Here is a 24,380-nt window from a genome sequence, read left to right as displayed (position 1 = left end):
GAGGATGTTGCCAGGATTAGAGGACCTGAGTTTAGGGGGAGTTTGGCAAGGCTAGCTCTTTGTTCCTTGGAACATTGGAGAATGGGGGCCAAACTTATGGAAGTGTTTGAAGTTATGAGAGACATAGAAAAGCTGGATGGTAATAGTCTTTTTCCCAGGATAGGAGAGTATAAAACTGGGGGGCATAGGTTTAGAGTGAGAGGGGAAAGGTTTAAAAGACATTAAAAGAGGGTGGTGAATATATGGAATGAGCTTCCAGAGGAGGTGGTTGTGGCAGGTAAAATAATCTTACTTAAGAAGCACTTGGATAAGTACGTGGAGCAGTGGGTCTGAGAGAGATTGGACTGAACACAGGAAATTGGGAACAGCTGGGTGGATGCGATTGTTGCCATGGACTTGTTGAGCCGAAGGACCATTATCTGTGCTATATTGTTCTATGATTCCATATACTATTCTCATTGCAAAAAACTGCTTTTGTTTATCAGGCTCTTAAAGCTACTCTATGTCTTTATCCAATTTGGCTTGTCAGTTTCCCACACCATGTTATCTTTTGTAATTATGAACCACAATAAGTCATCATAATTTCTCATCATTCATGAAATGCTGGAGCCCAGCTGGAGTAAATGACTCAAAATGCCCAAACCTTTGCAATTCCTCCAAAAAGAACGGCAAAGCATCATAATGAACAACGCAGCACATTTAACCCTTTGTGTGGGGATTTTCCATCGAGAGCTCCACACATTTGCTTGATAAGCTGTAAAGACCCGATTCAAATCATGGTGATCACTGAGTCAGAGCCTGTTTGTTGCCCATTCCTCGTTCCTCTGAGAAGGTATAGGGCCACCTCCTCCATTTGCTGTTGTTTGAGTTTTGACACTGCATCTTGAAGATGATGCATATTTAAAGCCACTGCTTGTGATGGAGAAAATCAATATAAAATTTGTGTTGCAGGCACTGGTCAAGTGATCAGCTTTGTCCTTGATACTGTCAAGCTATTTGGAGTTATTGGAGCTGCACTCATCCCATGAGGTAATACTTCCCCACACACCAAACATGTCTTGTAAGTAATGAGGAGGCAATGAGAGACCAGGAAGTGTTCGACTTGCCAGCAGGAAGCTAAGTGATTCTCCAGAATGAGGATAAGATCAGATAGAAATGCTTGTGCCTTCTCCTTGGAGATAGTCAACACCCGGTGTCCAAGTTACAGAGTCACAGCCTAGAATCAGGCCCAGCATCCAACTAATTCTCAAATGTCACACACCCATATAGTGGCGCTACAATGGTACAGGTGTTACCTGTGGCTGTTCGGCTGCAGGCTTGGGTCCTATCACAGTTTGACATGAGCTATTTCACTTCCAGAGGAGTTGCAATATCTCTCCAGAGGGAAATACACTGAAGGAAATTCATCAATAAAGCAATGAGAGGTGGCTCGGCCGCAAATCGAGTCAAAGGAATTCCTGTTGTGAAGCTGTGACATCATGGAACTACAAAATTTGGTTGCTGCCAGCTAATACCACCTCGGCTTGACTTCAGCAAATTCAGGGACTTACTTTATATTTTCAGAATGGCACTTTCAGCCTCCAAGGTGCCATTTTGAGTTGAATTTTATTTTGGATGACAAAGACAATCTTCAAAAGTAAACACAAAATAGTCTCCAGCTCCTTGGTATGAACATAGAATTCTCCAACTTCCAGTAATTCCCTCCCCCTCCCTTCCTCTATCCCTATTTCACTCTACCCCCTCCCCCAGCCTCCTTCTTCTACCACCCATTGTTTTCAGGGCTATGACGTCAATGCTTCCCCTCCCCCACCCCTTTGTCTCTCAAATTACTGGTCTTTCAACTGACGCTACAAGCATTCTTCAAATCCTTCCCCATCTTTCATTCTTCAGTCCTGATGAAGGGTTCCGGCCCGAAATGTTGACTCATTGTTTCTGACTGATGCTGCCCGCCCTGCTGAGTTCATCCAGCGTACTGAAAGTGTTGCTTTGATCTTCGATCTTCAAAAGTAATGTAGTCAATAGGTATCCACATACACATACTAAACCAGTGTCTGCCTTCCTCCACAGCCCCCACCTTTCCCCACTGAGAAAGAGTTTGAGATTCATAATAAGTTATTCCAGTGAAGCAGCTAATTCGTCCCTCAGCTCTTGGTGTCTGTCACGTTAGTATAAATCACAGATCATTTTATGCTTAGACTGAGTTTTTAGATCAGGCAATACAACTGAGATGAATTATGCTACATGCCTGACTATCCCACGAGGCAGAACACTTGAGTGCAAACGTAGTCTGTAATTAAAGAAAGATGACATTTTCTCTCATTGACTCAACATCAAAGGACTGACTGTACATATGTTTCATTGGAATAATTAGTATGGACCCCCCTACAGTGAAACAGTTAGGCTTTTCATATTATAAACCATACTGTCTGTCATCTGCATAAAACATCGGCCAGTAACTGTGAAAGCTAGGCAGTTTCTTGTGGGTTTTTGGGACCCTTAAAGATTCTAAGTCTGAGAGACGCATGGGAGGAGTGATAAAAGATGCATAACAGTTGTTAAGTGCTTCTATGACGTGAAAGAAATTATACACCTGGTGTCTGATTCCTATCATAACAGGATCTGGCTTGGACCGGTCTTTGCTGAAGTAAGGTTAAAGTAAGCAGTGAACTGAAATGCCTGGTGCTTTTATTCACCTAGGTGCTTGTGTCTCAAATGCTGCTCAGTATTCCAGGAAGCACGCTGAGCAAAGTTAGCTTTTCTCTATTAGAGGCTGCTGCACTTCAGCTGGTAGTGGACATGGTCCAGGACTGGATACATCCTAACTGAGTTTGGGGAGCTCTGTGGCAAAACATGGTAGCAACACTACAAGGGGTCTGGGAAAGCCATTCTGATAGGAAAACGGTGTTAATGCTATTTTACCAAACTTTGAAAATTCAGCAATAATGGAAAGCACTGACTGTAGTTTTACACTTAGGTGCCTTTAAAATTAAACATCCTGACTTTAAAGGTTGTCAAAAATCTTAAGAGGTAAATTGGTTCTGTTGACTAGAACTTGATCACTTTGCTACCATGGTCTTCTCACGGCACCAGCAAGCAGGGTTCAATTCTGCCGCTCTCCATAAGGAGTTTCTATGTCTTCTCCATGACTTTGTGGGTTTCTTCCGGCCACTCCGGTTTCCTCCCACATTCCAAAAGTGAAAGGGTTGGTAGATTGATTGGTCACGTGGGTGTAATTGGCTGCGCAGGCTTGTTGGACCGGGAAGGTCTGTGACTATGCTGTATTGCAAAGTGAACATATTGCACCCAGTCCCCCTCCCTCAACTTGTCCAAATCAATGTGAAACTTATCTTCATCCTCCTCAAGGCTAACCATCCCACCCAACTCTGCATTGTTGGCAGACTTAGAGATATTACATTCAATTCGCTCATCCAAATCATTGATATACATTGTGAAATACTGAGGGCACAGCCTTGATCTCTGTGGCACCCCCACTAGGCACTACCTACGACTGAGATAGAGACTCACTTATTCCTACACAAAAGAGCAGAATGCTGGAAGAACTCAGTGGGTCAAACAGCATCTCTGGAAGCATATTGATGTTTTGGGTCAAGACCCTACATTGGGAAGAGGAAAGTTTGCCAACATAAAGCAGAGCAAGAGGGAGGCTGGGACAAAGGCTGATAGGTGATAGGTGGAATTAAGGGAGGTGGGGAATGATGGGCAGATGGAACCCCCAGGTGGCAGATGGGACAGGTGCAAGAAAGGGAGAAGAAACCTAGGTGGACAGGTGAGTGTGTGGGAGGAGAAGTTGAGTGCTATGGGTTACGTGAAATTGGAAAATTCAACGTTCATAAGCTAACCAAGCGAAGTATGAAGTGTTGTACTTCCAGTATGTGCCTGGTCTCAGGGTGATGGTAGAGGAAGCTGAGGACAGACAGGTTGGCATGGGAGTAGGAAGGAGAGTTAAAATAACACACAACCAGGCGCTCAAGGTGGCTGTTACAGTTCAGAGCACAGATGCCCTACAAAACTGACGCCTAGTCCAGGCAGTCCTGTGTAGTCTGGTACTGATTGGTGGGATGTTACGGTGGTAAGATGGCGTTCCAGTTGAACTAATTCTTTGGAGCAAGTTTTTACAAATTTATCCAAACATTAGCTCTACCTGTGGTAATCGCAGGGCTTGAGGAAACTCGATGAATATGCTGAATGGAACCATCCAGGCTCTGCAGTGGTACCTGCTGCACAGATGCATGGATCTGGTTGTCTGGCTGGACCTCTGAATTAAGTGTCAGAACCTGAATTGGAACAAAACACAAGCATCAACAACCACTTGTAGTCGGCTGGGATTGTCCTCCTTAGAAAATAGCAAGTTAATGAGTCAGATTATCCCATTAGATATCCGTCCATGACTTCAGGCCTCAATCACCAGCAAAACCTCGCATCTCCCAATGAACTTCAATGCGCTGATCATTGGGCTTTGACCAACCTCCACATATGCTAATAGTTTCTCCTGCGAGACCTCGGTGATGCTTCTGACTATATCAATCACCTGGGGGATGCTTGCTCCTTCTGGGTATCAGACACAAGAGATTCTGCAGATGCTGAAAACCTGGAGCACACAGTTCTAGAGGAACGCTGCAAGTCAAGCAATATCTGAGGAGGAAAATGAACAGTTTGAGCCAGGGTCTGCCCTCTTCCTTTCCAGTTTTGATAAAGGGTCTCAGCCCCAAACATCTCTGTTCAATTCCCCCCAGGGATGCTGCCTGGCCTGCTGTTCCTCCAGCATTTTGTGGATTTTTCTTAGTTTTGGAAGATTCTCATTCCCACCTCCAATCCAAATAAAGGCATAATCATGTCAATCACCTTGGAAGAAGGGTATATTTAAAAAAAACAAATATCCAGCATCCTCTTTTAAAATGCATCAAAATACCAACTTTTGCAACTTCAAACCACAGCAGTAAATTTATTCCTCGACAACACCCTATCAAAACTACCACCCCCTTCATCCCAGATCAGCCCCCAACAAGGAAGCCCATTTTGCCCAATTTTGTAGATCCTGGACCCCTGGGAGGGGAGGGATTACCTGCCGGTGTAGAGGCTGGGAAATGATACTCCTCATGGCCCCAGTGGTAGACCCTCTTCAACAATAGGCAGCTTTCAGAAGGTGAAACCCACTGAGTCATGGCAATCTGGCCAAATTAAGTAAGGGGTATGTAATGATTCTGTTTCTGAGTGTTGTCCACAAACTAAATTCTCTGTAAACCAGAAAGACCAGTTTTCCACGGCTATTCATACTGTATAACTCTACATACACTAGGTCTAATTCTTACGTTTAATCGAGTATTCATCCTGGGGGGGGGAGGGGAGGGGGAGGAGTCTGAGGCAACGTTCCCTCCACTCATCCTAACACAGCCCATAATTAAACTGATAGAATACAAAATGTATCCAGCCATTAATGTGTACCGTGAAACATAGAATGGACATAGAAGTCCTTTCAGTGAATGAGTGCAATTACAACTGAATTGAATTAAATTGACTTTATTACTTACATCCTTCATTACATGGGGAGTAAAAATCTTTACGTTATGTCTCTGTCTAATTGTGCAATGTGCAATTTTTTAGTGATTTATAATAAATAGTATATACAACAGGACTGTCAATATAACATAGAAATACAATTGCATCAGTATGAATTAATCAGTCTGGTGGCCTGGTGGAAGAAGCTGTCCTGGAGCCTGCTGGTCCTGGCTTTTATGCTGCGGTACCATTTCCCGGATGGTAGCAGCTGGGACAGTTTGTGGTTTGGGTGACTCAGGGCCCCAATGATCTTTCGGGCCCTTTTTATACACCTTTCTTTGTGAAAACTGCCCAGCGGATTATCGGCACCCAATTGCCCACCATTGAGAACATCAACCATAAACACTGCCTGGGCAGGGCGAAAAGCGTTATCAGGGATGCACCTCACCCGAACCATGGACTTTTTACTCTCCTCCCATCCGGTAGGCACTACAGGAGCCTCCACTCCCGCACCAGCAGGCACAGGAAGAGCTTCTTCCCTGAGGCTGTGACACTGCTGAACCTCACATCACAGCGCTAAGCAGTATTGTATCCATATTGTACTGTCTCAGTACTTTTATATTTATGTGCTGTACAACTTTTTTTACTCGCAGTTATTTTGTAAATAACACTATTCTTTGCATTTCTGGTCAGATGCTAAATGCATTTCATTGGCTTTGTATCTGTACTCGGCACAATGACAATAAAGTTGAATCTAATCTAATTTAACTATCCTGAATAGTGGGAAGTTCACATCTACAGTGCACTGGGCTGTCCACACTACTCTTTGTGGAGTCCTGTGATTGAGGGAAGTACAGTTCCCTTATCAGGCAGTGATGTAGCCAGTCAGGATGCTCCCAATGGTGCCCCTGTAGAAAGTTCTACATGGAAAGTTATAATGAACTACATGATGTCTTTATGTGCTGTCGAATTCCAGACGTAACCTGAATGTACTCGAGTCACCTCCTGGCAGCTAGAGATGAGCAGCGTGTGGTGGTGGGGGGGAGGGGGAGAGAGGAGGAGGGATGGCACAGTGAAACCCAGTCCAAAGCATCCCTCTAGGCCTGAGGTTTGAGCAAGCATACGCAATTACCAGCTCACAAGCTTTTTCAATGTTTCTGTAGATGAGCTCATCTCTATTGGAAATAACAATGAACAGGAGGTGAGAGGGGCTTCTCTGATTTTACAGCTCTCATGGGGACTACAGACAGTGCTCTAGATTTTGAAAAGGAAGCAATTGTTTCTATTTCAAACTGCAGCCAAGCAACTGAAATAAATTTATTCAGTTGCATAATGTATTTAATAAGTCTGCCTGTGTGCAATCTTATTTAACATGGTTTCTTAGCCCAATGCCAAAAGACTTCTGTTTGATCCTCTTTGAATCCTTACCAAATATTCTTGTAGCAGTTTGTGTCATCTTTAAGAACTTGACCAAAGGATATTAAATTCAAGATTTTTCATCTTCAGAGTCATGTGGGAGTTTTTAGCTCCTTTGTCCTTTCTAACATCGCCTCCCAACCCCCACAATGGAAGGGAAAGGAATCATCAATAAAATCAATTATCTAGTTTGAATGTAACCCAGCATTCTCTCTCCTGATGTTATTTGTACAGCAGAAGCTTCACTCCTGCCTCTCTTTGTGCATGTAGGTGGGTGGGAGGGAGTGGGGAAAGGGACTTGGGTTTTGCTGTTGTCGCTTTATTGCTTGCTGTGTTCTGTGTTGCCCTGCTGAACACTCTGGACACGCTACATTGGCACAAGGCGCTCGCGGGCAGCCCCCAGCACATCACTGTGTTGTGTTGGTCATTGATGCAAACAGCACATTTCACTGTATGTCCTGACGTGTATAAATAAATCTGAATCTGAATCCCCCAGAGGTAAAAGACCCCATTATAATATTCCAACCATCCTTCCAGTCAGGGACTGATCTTTTCAGCTCTCAGGAGGAAAGGAGTTGGAAGTAAATACATTCAGGTGGACCACAGGACACTGTTGAAGAAGCAGGCATTCCAAAGTGGCTGTGAAGTCACTCTTGCTGTGACTTTTAAGAGCACCCTCTGAGCTGATCCAGACTACTGGCTGTCCTACAGACAGCCCTTCACCCCACTCGACTGGTTCTTTTCCCACAGCCCTGCACTCTTCTTCCTAACCATTTCTTTCCCGACAACCACAGTTGAACCTGCTTTCACCACGCTCTGAAATCACCTTCAACCTGTTTTCTCCGGTATTTGACCCTGCCACCACTGAGAAGAGTTACATTTTATTTAGTTTGTCCAGGTGTCTAGATTCCTCATGATTTTCCATCACATCTACTCCAACCCAAAGTCACAAAGTCATACTACAGTTCTATAAAACTTTGTTTAGGCCACACATGGAGTATTGTGTGAAGCTATGGTCGTCCCACTACAGGAAGCATGTGGAGGCTTTGGAGAAGGTACAGAAGAGGTTTAAAGTTCAAAAAAATTATTATCAGAGTGCATGCACGTCACTGCATACAACCCTGAGATTCTTTTCCTGCAGACATGCTTTAGCAAATCTATAGAAAAGTAACTGTAAACAGGATCAATGAACAACGAACTGTGCAAACACAAGTATAAATAAATAACAAGTATGAATTGACATGAAATGAAAGAGCATGAAATAACAAGATAAAGAGTCCTTAAAGTGAGACCATTGGTCGTGAGAGCACTGAGTGTAGTCATTCCCTTTTGTTCAAGGGTCTGATGGTTGAGGGGTAGTAACTGTTGTTGAATGTGGTGGTGCCAGTCCTGAGGCTCCTGCATCTTCTGCCTGAAGGCAGCAGCAGGAAAAGAGCTTGGCCAAGGCACTGCCTGGATTGGAGTGTATAAGACACAAGGAGAGACTAGACAGTTTTGTATTTGAGGTTTGATAGGTTTATAAAATCATGGAAGACCTAGACAGGATCTTTTATTGCGGAAATTATAAACAGTAGAGAGAATAATTTTAAGAACTGGGTGGGATGTTTAAAGAGCTATTCACAGCAAGCTTTTTACACAGAGAGTGGTAGGTGCCTAGAAAGTGATACAGGTGTGGTAGTGAAAACAGATATGATAGTGATGTACAAGAGGCTTTTAGATGGGCACATGCAGGGAATGGAGAGATTTGGATTACATGCAAGCATAATGGATTAGTTTAATTAAACACCTTGCTGAGCACAGACATGTTCTATGTTGACCATCCCTGAAGGCCAGCATCCCTAGAACTATGCTATTAAATCTTTTCTGTACCAGCTCTGAATCTTTTGTAACCTTCTGAAAGTACGATGCTCATTTATGGATGAACTGATGTTTGTGATGCTTCAACATTCAGTACTTTGCTTGTGAATTTCCATCCCACCTCTATCTATAAAGCATGGAATCCCATACACATTCTTTTTGCCAGCTTCCACAATCTGTCCTATCATGTTGAAAGTTTTGCACACAAGTTTTTCAGGTCTATTTAAATCTTTACCACTTTCAAGAATTGTATCATTTTCGTGACATTATAATACAACACTTTGTTCTTCCGCGAACCCTATCATGTTCCCTATCACATGTGTACCCAGCCAAAGGACATCCACTTGGGGCACTGCTGTTACATTACAAAGTTCAAAGTAAATTGATTATCGAAGTACATGTATGTCACCACTTGCAACCATGAGATTCTTTTTCTTCCGGGCATACTCAATAAATCCGTAATAGGGAAATAGCCACAATGGAATCAATGAGCGACTGCACCAGTTCAACCAGTTTGCAAAAGACAACAAACTGTGCTAATACAAAAAGAAAATAAATAAATAAACAAACAAACAAACGATAAATATTGAGAACATGAGATGAAGAGTCCTTGAAAGTGAGTCCATAGGTTGTGGGGCAAAAGCAGTCAAGTGAAGTTTTACCCTTTGGTTCAAGAGCCTGATGGGGGTAGGGTCTACTCTATCTATTGCACTTCCCTGCTTTGTTACCTGAAAATTTAGTAATTTTGTACAATTTTCACTGTTATTAGTGTGCATCATTCTCAGCAATGGACCTTATACTGACCCCTGGCAAATACCATTGTAAACAAACAATAGTCTAATGATCATTCACTAACACTCTTTCCTGCCCCAAGCTAATTTGATATTCAAATAGCTACCGAGGACTTCTTAATGGGCTTAAGTTTTGCGATTAAATCAACACCCCTTTGAAAGTCCATGGACAAATAAACCACGTTGCTCTGAATGCCTTTGTTTGCTCAACAAAACCTCACTCAATTTTATGAAATGCAAGCATAAGAGGTTCTGCAGATGCTGGAAATGCAGAGCAACACACACAAAAATTCTGGAGAAACTCAACACATCAGGCAGCATGTACAGAGAGAAATAAACAGTCGACGTTTTGGACTGAGCCTCTTTGTCACGTCAACTGTTTATTCCCCTCTGCAGATGCTGCCCAACCTGCTGAGCTCCTTCAGCATTTTGTGAAATACAAATTGCATTTAAAAATTCATGTTGGCTTTCCTTCATTAATCTAAATTCATCCAAATGGTGATTAGTTTAATCCCTGTTTGTAACTGCGGGTGGTTTGCACACTGTTGACAGACTGATTGGCCTGCTGTTGCAGAGATTATCTTTTGTTTTGACTCAGGGTGTAACATCTGTGAGCCTCCACTTCCAGGCAACAGGACTAGAAGCTGATTCACTGTATCTACACACGCTACCATTCACCCTCCTCCTTTATTCGGTTCCATGCTCCACCTTCCTCCCTTACCGGAAGCCCTTTGTTGCCTCCAGCTGCCCAATGCTATTTCTAACATCCCCCTCCTCCACATGACCCCATCTCCGATCAACACATCCTCACCTGGATCCTTAAACACAAGGGATCCCGCTGGCTGCAAGATAGCCTGAACAACACACCCAGAATGCTGAGAGAACTCAGCAAGTCAGGCTCCATCACGGAGGGGAATAAAAAGTGAACATTTCTGGCCAAGGCCCCTGCAATCTCCTACAGCTTGCTAGACTACACCTTACCTATTCATACTAGCCATCTCCCCTCACACTTTCAGTCCAAATGAAGGGTCTCAAACCAAAATGCCAACTTCACACTTCCCTTCACAGATGCTGCCCGACCTGCTGGATTCACTTTAAGACGCTGATCTGACGATGACGTAATTACATAAAGTATTTTTACCACGCTTTGTGTTCAGAGTTTGGAGTACAATAAAAGAGCTGTTACGCAAACAACAGGAATTCTACAGATGCTGAAAATTCAAGCAACACACATCAAAGTTGCTGGTGAACGCAGCAGGCCAGGCAGCATCTCTAGGAAGAGGTACAGTCGACGTTTCGGGCAGAGACCCTTTGTCAGGACTAACTGAAGGAAGAGTTAGTAAGAGATTTAAAAATGGGAGGGGGAGGGGGAGATACAAAATGATAGGAGAAGACAGGAGGGGGAGGGATGGAGCCAAGAGCTGGACAGGTGATAGGCAAAGGGGATATGAGAGGATCATGGGACAGGAGGTCAGGGGAGAAAGAAAAGGGGGAGAGGGGGAAAGCCAGAGGACGGGCAAGGGGTATAGTCAGAGGGACAGAGGGAGAAAAAGGAGAGTGAGAGAAAGAATGTGTGTATAAAAATAAATTACAGATGGGGTACGAGGGGGAGGTGGGGCATTAGCGGAAGTTTGAGAAGTCGATGTTCATGCCATCAGGTTGGAGGCTACCCAGACGGAATATAAGGTGTTGTTCCTCCAACCTGAATGTGGCTTCATCTTTACAGTAGAGGAGGCCATGAATAGACATGTCAGAATGGGAATGGGATGTGGAGTTAAAATGTGTGGCCACTGGGAGATCCTGCTTTCTCTGGCGGACAGAGCGTAGGTGTTCAGCAAAGCGGTCTCCCAGTCTGCGTCGGGCCTCGCCAATATATAGAAGGCCACATCGGGAGCACCGGACGCAGTATATCACCCCAGCCAACTCACAGGTGAAGTGTTGCCTCACCTGGAAGGACTGTCTGGGGCCCTGAATGGTGGTAAGGGAGGAAGTGTAAGGGCATGTGTAGCACTTGTTCCACTTACAAGGATAAGTGCCAGGAGGGAGATCAGTGGGGAGGGATGGGGGGGACGAATGGACAAGGGAGTCGCGTAGGGAGCGATCCCTGCGGAAAGCGGGGGGGGGGGAGGGAAAGATGTGCTTAGTGGTGGGATCCCGTTGGAGGTGGCGGAAGTTACGGAGAATAATATGTTGGACCCGGAGGCTGGTGGGGTGGTAGGTGAGGACCAGGGGAACCCTATTCCTAGTGGGGTGGCGGGAGGATGGAGTGAGAGCAGATGTGCGTGAAATGGGGGAGATGCGTTTGAGAGCAGAGTTGATAGTGGAGGAAGGGAAGCCCCTTTCTTTAAAAAATGAGGACATCTCCCTTGTCCTGGAATGAAAAGCCTCATCCTGAGAGCAGATGCGGCGGAGATGGAGGAATTGCGAGAAGGGGATGGCATTTTTGCAAGAGACAGGGTGAGAAGAGGAATAGTTCAGATAGCTGTGAGAGTCAGTAGGCTTATAGTAGACATCAGTAGATATGCTGTCTCCAGAGACAGAGACAGAAAGATCTAGAAAGGGGAGGGAGGTGTTGGAAATGGACCAGGTAAACTTGAGGGCAGGGTGAAAGTTAGAGGCAAAGTTAAAAGAGTTGTTACAGTGTTTTAAAAACATAAAATGCTTCAGGTTTCTAGTTCTGAAACCTGCCTTGGAAAAGACAAGTAGACAAAACTCATTTTGTGTCACTGGTATACACCACCCCCAGCCGCACCTCCACTTCTACCTCCACCCTCACCCGTACAAATGGATCTCCAGTCTGCCTCTGGCCGTGTGTTCCCACCCACTTAGTAAATGGTCTTCGGAGAAATTCTGGATTCTCTTTTCTGTTTGTTGTTAGTCTAACCTCGCTTTCTTATTAGATACTAAGCCAATTGATCAAGAAAGTTCTCCTGAATTTACCTCAAAAATTCGTTCCATTTATTCTCAGTGGCCACTTTATTAATGAGTAGTTATAGTCATAGTCATATTTTATTGATCCCAGGGGAAATTGGTTTTCGTTACAGTTGCACCATAAATAATAAATAGTAATACAACCATAAATAGTTCAATAGTAATATGTAAATTATGCCAGGAAATAAAGTCCAGGACCAGCCTATTGGCTCAGGGTGTCTGACCCTCCAAGGGAGGAGTTGTAAAGTTTGATGGCCACAGGCAGGAATGACTTCCTATGACGCTCTGTGTTGCATCTCGGTGGAATGAGTCTCTGGCTGAATGTACTCCTGTGCACCTACTCATTAATGCAAATACCTAATCAGCGAATCAGATGGCAGCAACTCAACGCATAAAAGCATGCAGACGTGGTCAAGAGGCTCAGTTGTTGTTCTGACCAAACATCAGAATAGGGAAGAAATGTGATCTAAGTGACTTTGACTGTAGAATGATTGTTGGTGTCAGACAGGGTGGTTTCAGAATCTCAGAAATTGCTGATCTGCTGGGATTTTCATGCGCAGCATTCTCTAGAGAATGGTGCAAAAATCATATTTTAAAAAATCCAGTGAGTGGCAGTTCTGTGGACTAAAAACACCTTGTTAATGAGAGAGAGGTCAGAGGAGAATGGCCAGACTGGTTCAAGCGGACGGGAAGGTGACAGTAACTCAAATAACCATGCGTTACAACAGGGATGTGCAGAAGAGCATTTCTGAATGCACCAAACATCAAACCTTGAAGCGGATGGACTACCGCAGCAGAAGATCAAGAACATACACTCAGTGGCCACTTCATTAAGTACAGGAAGTTCCTAATAAAGTGGCCACACTGAGTGTATATCCTTCATGCTATTGCTATTTTGTTGTTCCCCATTACCACTAATCTTTAGTTCCTACAACCTGTGCAAATGTGCCCTTCAATATCCTTCCCACTCACTGGTGACCTCCAGATCACACCCAGTATAAGCACGGATCAGTCCTTGGCACCTCTCCAGCACTGTCTTTGTGCCTGCACCGATATTGATGTTTTCCTGCCCTATCCATCGTGAACCACTCGAACACAGCCAAATTCAGCATTCATTTCTTCTTCTTTTTCTGAGGCACAGCATTACTGCCAAATGGTCATATTCCGTGAAATATCTGAGCTCACTACCCAAGGCACAAGAGTCGAGAGGGAGACAAAGTTTGGAATAATAAAGGAAATTAGATGGAAGTTCTTGAGGCGGAAGGAGAAGATGGTGACACGACACAGCGCGCGCGGCCTCTCCAGTGATGAGTATCTGTTATCTGTCAAGTAGGATGGCATGCACAATTCTGATTTGATGGAGGCAGATGTGAGAGCACGGAGGAATATCTGGCGAAACTTCTGAAATTCCTGTTTCGCTGCCGCCACTACTGTGTGATCCGAAATCTCCGGAGGGGAAGGCCCTGAATCCTCGGCTTTGCCTGTTGCCTGTTGCCGGGGCGGGGTCGAAGCGCTCGGCAGAGATGGTGCTCGGTGCTCGGTGTCAGAGGGCTGGTCGGAGGCTCGGAGTTTTCAGACGGACTCAGAGTCGGACTGTGGCCGGGTGCTTCCAGGATGCTGCATCGGCAAGTTTGCGGTGCTGGAAGCTCATGGCAGGGGGAGTTTCTCCCTTCTACCGTCTGTGTGAGATTTTGGGGCTTTCAGGACTTTGAGACTTTTTTTAACTGTGCCCATGGTCTGCTCTTATCAAATTACGGTATTGCTTTGCACTGTTGTAACTATATGTTATAATTATGTGGTTTTTGGCAGTTTTAGTCTTGGTCTGTCTTGTATTTCTGTGATATCGTACTGGAGGAACATTATATCATATTTTAATGCATGCATTTCTAAATGACAATAAACGAGGACTGAGTGTCCTCATAATCTAATCTAAAATAAAATGGTAAATGTAGTGAAATAAGTGACCAGAGTTGCCTTTGAAATGAATGGTGCAGATGGGGTCTGCAGGCAGTGGATGCAATGGGAAGGAAGGGGATTCATTTTAGAAAGGTGAAATCTACAGTGTACAGTATGACTAGTCAACAGAAACAAGATAAAGTCAATTCAGTTCAATTTCACTGAAAGAATGCTCTATCAATAGATTCACCCCAGAGGGAAATATTGGAAGCAATTAATATTGATTCATTCAAATGCAAATTAGATCAATTTCTATCATAAATGGTATTTGAATATAAAGTAAATGAGAAACTTGAGACATGACACGATCAGCATAATGTGCCTGGGAAGGATAAGGTTGTCTTTGGACCTGTGGGATTTCACTGGGATTTTTCTTGCATTATTTATAGACTGTGATAAAATAATTGATAGAGATGGATAACTATATCTGGTCACCAACTTTATCATCGTATTGTGTGACTACCAAGATGGAGAAGATGAATTAGATTTTCATCGACGAGCTTTTACTTTCTCCAAATGAGTTGGTGAATCTCATTGTCTAAGCATCTAAATAATTTGCGACTTTGTTTTTTTTTTCCATTTGTTACGTGGAGAACTGATATGCCTTCTCTACAGAACCACCATGTTTAAGTACAAAGCACTTTCATAAAAATTGTCAACAAAATATGTAACTCAAGCTATTTTTGTTGGAATCACAGCGCAAGTTCTTGGTTCTTGGCTCATATATTGTGGATTAGTAGCAGTTGTCATATATAACTGTGCACTAAATTTAGTTTTTAATTCATAGCAATATACCAAAGGAAATTAATGCTCAGTTTTCTCCCGAAGAGGGCTTCTACTTAACTATGCATCACCTAAATCACTTACACTGGGTTAAAAAAAAAGCCAGAAAACCCAGGTTTATTGGCAAAATGCTTATAAAATGTCCAAGTCTGTGGCTCACAGAACTGATTATACACTGCGCTGAACCACAGGGAATTCAGGTGCATGGGAGGGGAGACTAAATAGATTCTGACTGTAGCTGGTTCACATCAATGGCCCAGAGTGTTTGGTGAGAATACTAAACATGGTGTAGAGAATCTGGATTGCGTAGAGCTCATTTATTCAACACTGCACAATCAAAAATTGGTTTTACCTGGACTCGATCACTATAGTGATTGTTTCCAGGTGAAATTGTGACCTTTGTGCAATTGGACTGAACCCACACCAGCATTTTATGGAGTGTTGGACAGGTGTAAAATTTTATTTCGAGAAAGAGCACCGCAACAGCCCAATGAACCCACACCATCCAAATGCACCCATAACCAATTAACTTACCAACCCAAATGTCTTTGGAATTTGGGAGGAAACTGGAGCACCTGGAGGAAACCCATGCGGTCACGAAGAGAACGCACGAACTCCTTAAAGACAGTGGTGGAATTGAACCTGGGTCACTAGCGCTGTAATAGTATTACACTAACCACTATGCTACTGTGTCGCTTCTAGCACTCCTGTGCAGATGAGTATCATTACGCTCCCTGCTACTGGCATTGCCATTGTCCCGGCACTGTTCAGCAATGAAACGAAGTTTGCACATCCTCCCACTTTGCTTTTCTCTGGGTGCTCTAGCTTCTTCCCACGTCCCAACGTCCCACCAGTTGGTAAGTTAATTGGCCATTGTGTTTAGCTAAGTGGTAGACTTGGGGGAGAGGTGCTGAGTATATGGGGAGAATTTAAAAAATGAGGAAAATTCGTTTCATTTAGCTGTACGGTTGAATGACAATAAACTTGAACTTGATTTTATGATTCTTGTTTGAGGATCAGGATGAACTCAGTGGGCCCAAGGGCCTGATTTTGTGCTGTCTCACCATGATTCTACGACTCAACTCATTAGAGAATGTACGCCAACAGAAATATAGTAAGTGTAATGAGACTTAGAGTGCGATTCTACAATAGGTGCAAGGCAAGAAATTAGCATTTGTCCAGCAGCAACTACAATAATCTGTATTTATATAACATCCATAGCACCACATAAAATTCCAAGGTAGCTCAGAGGCAAAAGTAAAACACACAAAATGAGGGAACCATTGGAGATCAAAACCTTGGACAAACAGGCTGTTTCACAAGAGAAAGAGGGAATTGGGTGGATCAGGGAGGTAGTTCATTATTCAAGGAAGCATTGTTATTTCCCCATATTAAAAGTCTGAAGATATGGCCAATGATGAGGAGTGCCTTCCTTGTCAGATACTTTGTACATAACTGTGGGCTCACTGCTGTCACAGCGGCTGTGGTGTGGAAGAGACAGTCATCCACCTCCTTGTGGATTGTGTGTGTGCAAACGAGCTGTGGAAAGGGTCTTTGCTGAAGTTCATAATGAGCAGCTGCATAGCTCAGGGCTCCCTTCTCCATGGGCTGTACCCAAGGACGCTCACTGAGGACAAATATAATCTTCTGCTGGAAGATCATCAGCTCTGTGAAAGATGAACTTTGGGTCTGCCTTCATCCATTTGGTCTTCTAGTGCCAAGAGCTGTCCACAACCAAAGGTTGGCAATTGATCTGTTCCAAGGTGCTGGAGTATACGTTGAAAGATATACTGAAGCTCGGAGAAGCCACCATAAAGGTTCTATTGGAGGTAATTTAATGATATACTGAATTTTATGTTGTACAGTGAATAAAGATCGTGCCAAATCCCATTTGTAATATTGCATATTGTTGGAAACAAAAAGATTGCTCTGCCTTAAAGAACAGCTTCCTACCACCATTGTAAGTAACTATGGTGTGAGATCATTTGGGCATTAAAGAAAATGTTTTATTTATTGGTTATGGAGGTTGAAATGTTGGGAATTAAGGTTCCATTTGATTGGGTTAAAAAAATTTGCTTTATTTGTCTTTAGCTTTATATGCTGAAACACACAGTGAAATGTGTTGTTTGCGGCAAATCAAGTCGGTGGTGATTATGCCAGGGTAGTTCGCAAGCATCGCAATTTTCCGGTGCCAACAGAGCATGCCCACAACTCACTAACTGTAACTGTACGTCTTTGGAATGTGGGAAGAAACCGCAGGACCTGTGCAGTCACGGGAAGAACATACCTTACAGGCAGCAGTAGGAATCAAACCCCAATCTTCGCGTTATGCTGACTGCTATGGACAGCTGATGTGATGAAATCTCCAGGAATACATTCAAAGGTCAGATACTTATCTATGTATATATAAAAACACTTGAAAGCACAAATACAAAGCTAACAGTTTTTCCTAATTTTCCAGGAAGGTGTACTCGATGAAATACGTAACAACTTTGGCCATCGCACAGCAGAAAATCAAGGTGCAGGGTACTTCCTTATTGGAAATAAAGTAACGAGAGTGTTCTTCCACTTCTGACACTAGATCTATACAGTCACTTACCTGTATTTGAATTGACAGGTTGACCTTGAGTGCACACCTACTGAATCCTGATCTCACTACAATTTTGGACCAAAGCCCATTCATCAGCTCTAAATCTTCGTCCCCTGTTGTTTCCAGTTTACTTCTATTTGGTGGCAGGCAGCATTGCCTTCCCCTGGGAAATCTGCGTTCACTTCCATTCATTTTCTCTCTGACGGTCTGTTTGTTCTGGGTGAGCTGGCAGATTTCAGAGCAGTTTTGCCAGGGACATTCTGCTAATGGGCTGAAGTCCCCTTTGTCATCCGGTTAGCAGAGTCACAGAGCGTGCTGTAAATGATTTATAGAAAAGGGGAGGACACAAGCTGAATGTTCCTGACCTGGCATTTGCTGGGGAATCTTGTTTTAATGTCTGTAGTGCATCTCCAGGGAGTAGATGACCATATAATCCTATTTCGTTAAGACAGTCCTGACCTAGAAAGATCCCACCTCGGTCCCACAGTCAATGACAGTGGAACAGGAAAAAACATGTCTGAAATTGGGCCCGGAAGGTTGGTTGCAGGCCCAGCAGGAGGTTCAAGGTGGATTTGGAGCCCAGTATTTAGAGAAAGAGTTGGCACTGGAGTTGCAGAATGGCATTTGGGTCAGCTCAACGGTGGGAATTGGAGGAAGAGGCTGACAGTTTATTTTGAGTGGGCATCTGGGTTTGTGGGGATGGGGAGGGAAAATGAGGTTGAACGGCACATCAGGGAGGGGCGAATCAGGTATGTAGGGTGGGCAACCATGAGAGGTTCAAGAATGTTGATGAGGATTTCACTTGTTACGCAGGCTTCCAGTTAACCATTGAAAAAATCAGAGCCTCGTTTTCCAGGAGTGCCTAGTGACAGACAACGTGGTCCCTCAAACAATCACGTGAGGACCACAAGGGTGACCGAAAGCAAAATGTACCTGGTTAAATTTGTTAAAAGAGCCCACAAGGGGTTGAATCTTTTCATGAAGTCATGTGACATGGAAACAGACACTTTAGCCCAAATGGATCTTGTGACCAATCCCATCTAAGTTTGTCCAATTTGCTGCATTTGACCCACAAGCCAAATCGTTTCTTATCCATGTACCTGTCCAAGTACCTTTTAAATATTGCCTCAGCCACTTCCTTTGACAGCTCCTTCTATATACCGACTACCCTCTGAGTGGAAAAGTTGCCCCTCACGCTCCTATTAAATGCCTTCCCCCTCATCTTAAATCTATACCCTCTGGTTCTGGATTCCACAAGCTGGGGCAAAGACCGTGCACATTCACACTACTAATATCCCACATAATTAATGATACTTCTATACCTGTGAGACCTCTACGCCTGTGAGACCTCTACATCTCATTCTCCTAGATGACATCCCAACCTGCTTGACTTGTCTTCCATAATTCAATCCCTTGTGTCCTGGTAACATCCTCGTAAATCTTCTCTGCACTCTTTCCAGCTAATAATATCTTTACCACAAAATAATCTGCAGATGCTGGGATCAAAGCAACACTCACAACATGCTGGAGGAATTCAGCAGGTTGGGCAGCATCCGTGGAAAAGATCGGTCGACGTTTTGGGCGGGAACCCTCCATCAGGACTGTAGGGGGAAGAGGCAGAGGGCTTATAAAGAAGGTGGGGGGAGGGTGGAAAGGAAAAGGCTGGTAGGTTCCAGGTGAAAAACCAGTAAGGGGAAAGATAAAGGGGTGGGGGAGGGGAAGCAGGGAGGTGATAGGTAGGAAAGGTGAAGAAGGAATAGGGGAAAACACAATGGGTGGTAGAAGGAGGCGGAACCATGAGGGAGGTGATAGGCAGCTGGGGGAGGGGGCAGAGTGACATAGGGATAGGGGGAGGGAAGGGGAGGGAATTACTGGAAGTTGGAGCATTCTATGTTCATACCAAGGGGCTGGAGACTACCTAGACGGTATATGAGGTGTTGCTCCTCCAACCTGAGTTTAGCCTCATCATGGCAGTAGAGGAGGCCATGTATGGACATGTCTGAATGGGAGTGGGAAGCAGAGTTGAAGTGGGTGGCTACTGGGAGATTCTGCCTGTTGTGGCGGGCGGAGTGGAGGTGCTCGACAAAGCGGTCCCCCAATCTGCGTCCGGTTTCACTGATGTAGAGGAGGCCACACCGGGAGCACCGGATGAAATAGATGACCCCAACAGACTCACAAGTGAAGTGTTGCCTCACCTGGAAGGACTGTTTGGGGCCCTGAATGGTGGCAAGAGAGGAGGTGTAGGGACAGGTGTAGCACTTACGCTAGTATCTTTCCTATGCAGAGTAACCAAAACTGAACACAATATTGCAAATGTAGCTTACACTGAAATAAAAAGTGTGATAAAACTGAATTATTAGAATCAGAATTATTATCACTGACATTAGTCATGAAACAATACAGTACATGCATAACAAATTGCTATAAGTTATAACTAATGGATGGATAGATTATGCCGAAGAGAATACCGAGGTAGTGTTCCTGAGTTCATGGACTGTTAAGAAATCTGATGGCAGAGAAGGAGCTGTTCCTAAAACATTAAGTGTGGGTCTTCAGGCTCCTGTACCTTCTCCCTGACGATAGAAATGAGAAGAAGGCACGTCCCAGATGGTGAGGACCCTTAATGATCAATGCAGCCAGCACTAAAAATGACTTTTTAAAAATATTGTCGTTATTCTGAGGGCACCTCATGCAATTAGTGGTTGGTTGCTGGATACAAGAAATAAAACCAAAGCATCCAAGATGAAGTGAATGTTTGCCATCACAGTTGTAAATGTATATACATAGAATTTATGGGCAGGAACATACCACTTGGATCCTCTGCTCTTCTCAGCCACTTAATGAGATTACAGCTGGTATAAATGTAAACTCCATCCATGTTCTTATCTGCCCACAGTAACATTTCGCTCCCTTGCTTCCAATAATCTATCAACCTTTGCCTTAAAAATATTTACAGACTCTGCTTTCACACTGAACGATGCCTATTGTAGTAATGGCTTGAGTCCACTATTTTGAAAAGGCATGTCCTAAAGAAGCTCCACCCACAAAATAAGATAATATTTCACAACTGGATAGATGAAATACCATTTTGTTTTCTTTAGAAAGAAACTGCCCCATTTTATTATTTTGGAAAGGTCACGACCCGACCAGGTAATCCTTTGTTGGACAATTCCTCAGAGATGACAGCAGCTATGCTCTCCTGCCCTGGGTTAAACATTGTCTTTCATTCTTTCTGGTGATTTTCCTATGGCTTATTTGTAGTCACTTGAAATCTAGATCATTTAGTCGCTAAGAAGGTATTTTTGACAACCCCTCCAATTTTAGAGGAGTTATGCAAGATGAAACAAAAATAGAAATTGGTGAAAGTACCTAACAGGAGAGAAAAGCAGAGTTCATAGATGCTGTCTGACCTGTTGAGTCTTTCTAACCACATCTGATAGGGCTGAACACACCAAGTCTGCTGCTCTTTTCACACATGTTGAGTGTATCTAACATCGTCTGCTTTTATTTCAGACTTACAGCACCGGCAGCTGTTTGATTTTCTGGCAGAAGAGAATGTTGACCATAAACACAAGAGGTTCTGCAGATGCTGAGAAAGTGAGTTCTTTCGGCATTTTGAAGGAATGTTGACCCACTGATTACCTGCTTTGCCATGGGAAGACTGGTCAGGCTGCTGAGATTGCTGGCGTCTGTGAAGACCATGGTTTGTGGGAAGAGGCTGGTGTGGTACTGCGACAATTCTGGCTTGTGACTGTAAACAGCTGCATTAAAAAAAAGAGTCATTATAGTAAGTCTAAACACAAAATATTTGTGCTCAACAACATTGCTTGAAGGAAGCTTTTCCCCCTAAATGTACATCTACCTGCCTGCCACAGGTGTTGTTAATTGTTCAGGATTGTCCTGACATCTGCATTGTCTAAGGAGAAGAGGCTCATCTGTTTCCTTATATTTTCTTTGAACACTGTCTTTGTTAATTATAGAAATATTCAATAAAGACAAAAAAGTTTTAGTTGTCTGTCACTCCAGTTTGCCAGCTGCTCTGTCTCTGATCTCTCTTTGGTGCTTCAAGCTGTTCCAATGAAGCCCAGATTAAGCTGAAGGATCAGCACCTCATTTTCCAATTGGGCACATTATCGTCCCCAGGATTCACTACAGAGTTCAACAATTTCAGATAACCAGGCATTCCAGTTTGTGCCAGAACTGGTTAGCCCTGATGAAACATCAATCAGCCATATTGTTATCTCAACACCAAAAAAAATACTGCAAAGGCTGGAAATCTTAAATAAAAATAGAAAATGTTGGAAACACACAGCAGGCAAGGCAGAAACTGAGTTAATATGTCTTGTCAGAAGCCTTTCATCAAAACTAGGAAGGCAAAGGATCTTTGACCTGAAATATTACTTCTGCTTCATGTTCTACTGATGCTGTCTGACTCACTGAGTGTATCCAACATTTTCAGTCTTTATTTCATATTTCCATGATCTTCAGTTTATATTTGATTTTCAATAGAAATAATGGAATTGGGCAAACATGCTGTTTATGTCACTTGTCTGGCAGTGAGGAGGGGCCCTTCAAGCCAGACAAGATATCATCCCCAAAGTACGGTGCACTCAGGGTGGAAGCTGTGGAAACGAAGCATTCACCCACTTCTTGGCAGAATGTGGATTTGCTAAGAGATTGTGTTGGCACATGTACCAAAATACAGTGAAACTGTCTTGCAAACTGTTTATACAGATTAAATCATTACACTGCGCATATGGTAAAACAATAACAGTACAGAATAAAGTGTAAAAGCACCCAAAGCAGTGCAGTGCAGATAATCGATAAAGTGCAAGATCATAACAAGGTGGATTGTGAGGCCAAGGGTGCATTTCATTGTACAAGAGGTCTTTCCAAGAGTCTGATAACAGTGGGATAGAAGCTATCCTTGAGAATGGTGGCATATACTTTCAGGCTTTTGTATATTCTGCTCAATGGGAGAGTGGAGAAGAGAAAATATGCAAGGTGAGCGGGGTCTGAAATCACTGGAGAGACAGTTACTGGTAGATACAAAGCAGCTTCTTTATTCGACACAACAAGGTACAGCAGGCACCATATGGACGGAGACGCTTTCAGTAGAAAGGTCTGCTAGCCCAGTGTGGGCTCGATAGTTATTTGCTAAACACAAAGGCAATCGCTACTTAAAGTTATAGACAATGCATAGACAATGCTTCCTTTTGAAGCTACATACAAAGCATCACACCTCCTAACTTCATCCTTTCCTTCCGACACCAACATGTCTGGGTTGGTTTCCACAGCCTTTAGGAATGCAAGTTAAATCCACAATACATTTATTTGGCATTTTACGTGCTAACATAGAAGACAATTAATATTTATAAAGTATAGATAATACTGTCTTCGAAACTACAGCATCTGGTCAAACTACGGCACCAGAAGCATCTGGTATTCACACCTTTTTAGGAAGCGCATTGTTGTGGTCTCAATCCACAGTACTTTGTCAAATAGAAGTCTGGTGGCCAAAGTCACTTAAGTGTAAACAAATCATCTACCCAAAAAACTCACTCTAACATCCATTTCCTGTGATGTCATGAGCTCTGTCCACAACGGTCTGCAGTTTCTCGTGGTTTCTGCAGAGCATTTGCCTTACCAAGCTGTTATGCATCCAGGCAGAAAGCTTTCTGTGGTGCATCTATAAAAATTGATAAGAATTGACAGGGACATGCCAAACTTCTTCAGCCCCCTGAGGAAGTGGAGGCATTGGTGAGCCCTCTTAGCCATGACATCAACGTAGGCTATTGGTGATGTTCACACCTAGGAACTACAAGTTCTCAACCTCAGCACCATTGATGTAGAGAGGAGCATGTACACTGCACAACCTCCCCCCACCCCCAACTTTTAACGTCAATTACCAGCTCTTTTATTTTATTGACATTGAGGGAAAGGTTATTGTCACAACACAATGTCACTAAGCTTTCTGTCTCCTTCCTGTACTCCGACTCATTGCAATTTGTCATGCAGCCCATCTGGAAAGCTGGAGATGGAGCTGGAGCAGAATCTGGCTGCACAGTTATGAGTTTACGGGGAGTAGAGTAGGAGGCCGAGGATACAACCTTATGGCACACTATGTTTAGAATAATCACGGTAGAGGTGTTGCTGCCCATCCTTACTGATTGTGGTCTGTTGGTCAGAAAGTCAAGGACCCAGCTGCAGAGGGAGGCATTAACTCCTGGGGTCCCGATTCTTTGCTTGGAGTAATAACATTGAATCAAGAACTGTAGTCATTAAACAATAATCTAGCGTAGGCACCTTTACTGTCCAGATAATCCAGAGATGAGTGTAGGGCCAGGGAGCTGACATCCAGCATAGACCTGTTTTGGTGGTAGGCAAATATCAGTGTGTTGAGACTGTCTGGAAGGTTGGAGTTGATGCACGCAATGACCAGCATTTCAAAGCCCTTCATGACAGTAGATGTTGGCGCCAAAGGGTGGTGGTAATTGCAACATGTTATCTTGTTTTTCTTGGGTACTAGGATGATAGTG

At 43.6% G+C, this 24,380-nt stretch overlaps 1 protein-coding gene across 2 annotated transcripts in view; it reads right to left on the bottom strand.

Moving 5' to 3' along the window:
- The window catches only part of LOC134338526 (hepatocyte nuclear factor 1-alpha-like), a 228,235-nt gene that overhangs the window by 27,279 nt on the left and 176,576 nt on the right, over positions 1-24,380 (bottom strand). For both annotated transcript variants that reach the window (XM_063034416.1, XM_063034415.1), the window contains exons 8-9: positions 21,484-21,602; positions 4,163-4,295 (exon numbers count right to left, since the gene is read on the bottom strand). In XM_063034416.1, the coding sequence (XP_062890486.1) occupies positions 4,163-4,295; positions 21,484-21,602 (252 nt within the window). The remainder of the gene's footprint in view (positions 1-4,162; positions 4,296-21,483; positions 21,603-24,380) is intronic.

This window comes from Mobula hypostoma, chromosome 27, assembly GCF_963921235.1.
Source record: "Mobula hypostoma chromosome 27, sMobHyp1.1, whole genome shotgun sequence".
In the NCBI taxonomy this organism is placed as follows: Eukaryota; Metazoa; Chordata; class Chondrichthyes; order Myliobatiformes; family Myliobatidae; genus Mobula; species Mobula hypostoma.
The sequence above is the reverse complement of the archived record's forward strand: the minus strand, read 5'-3'. Positions and strand labels throughout refer to the sequence as shown.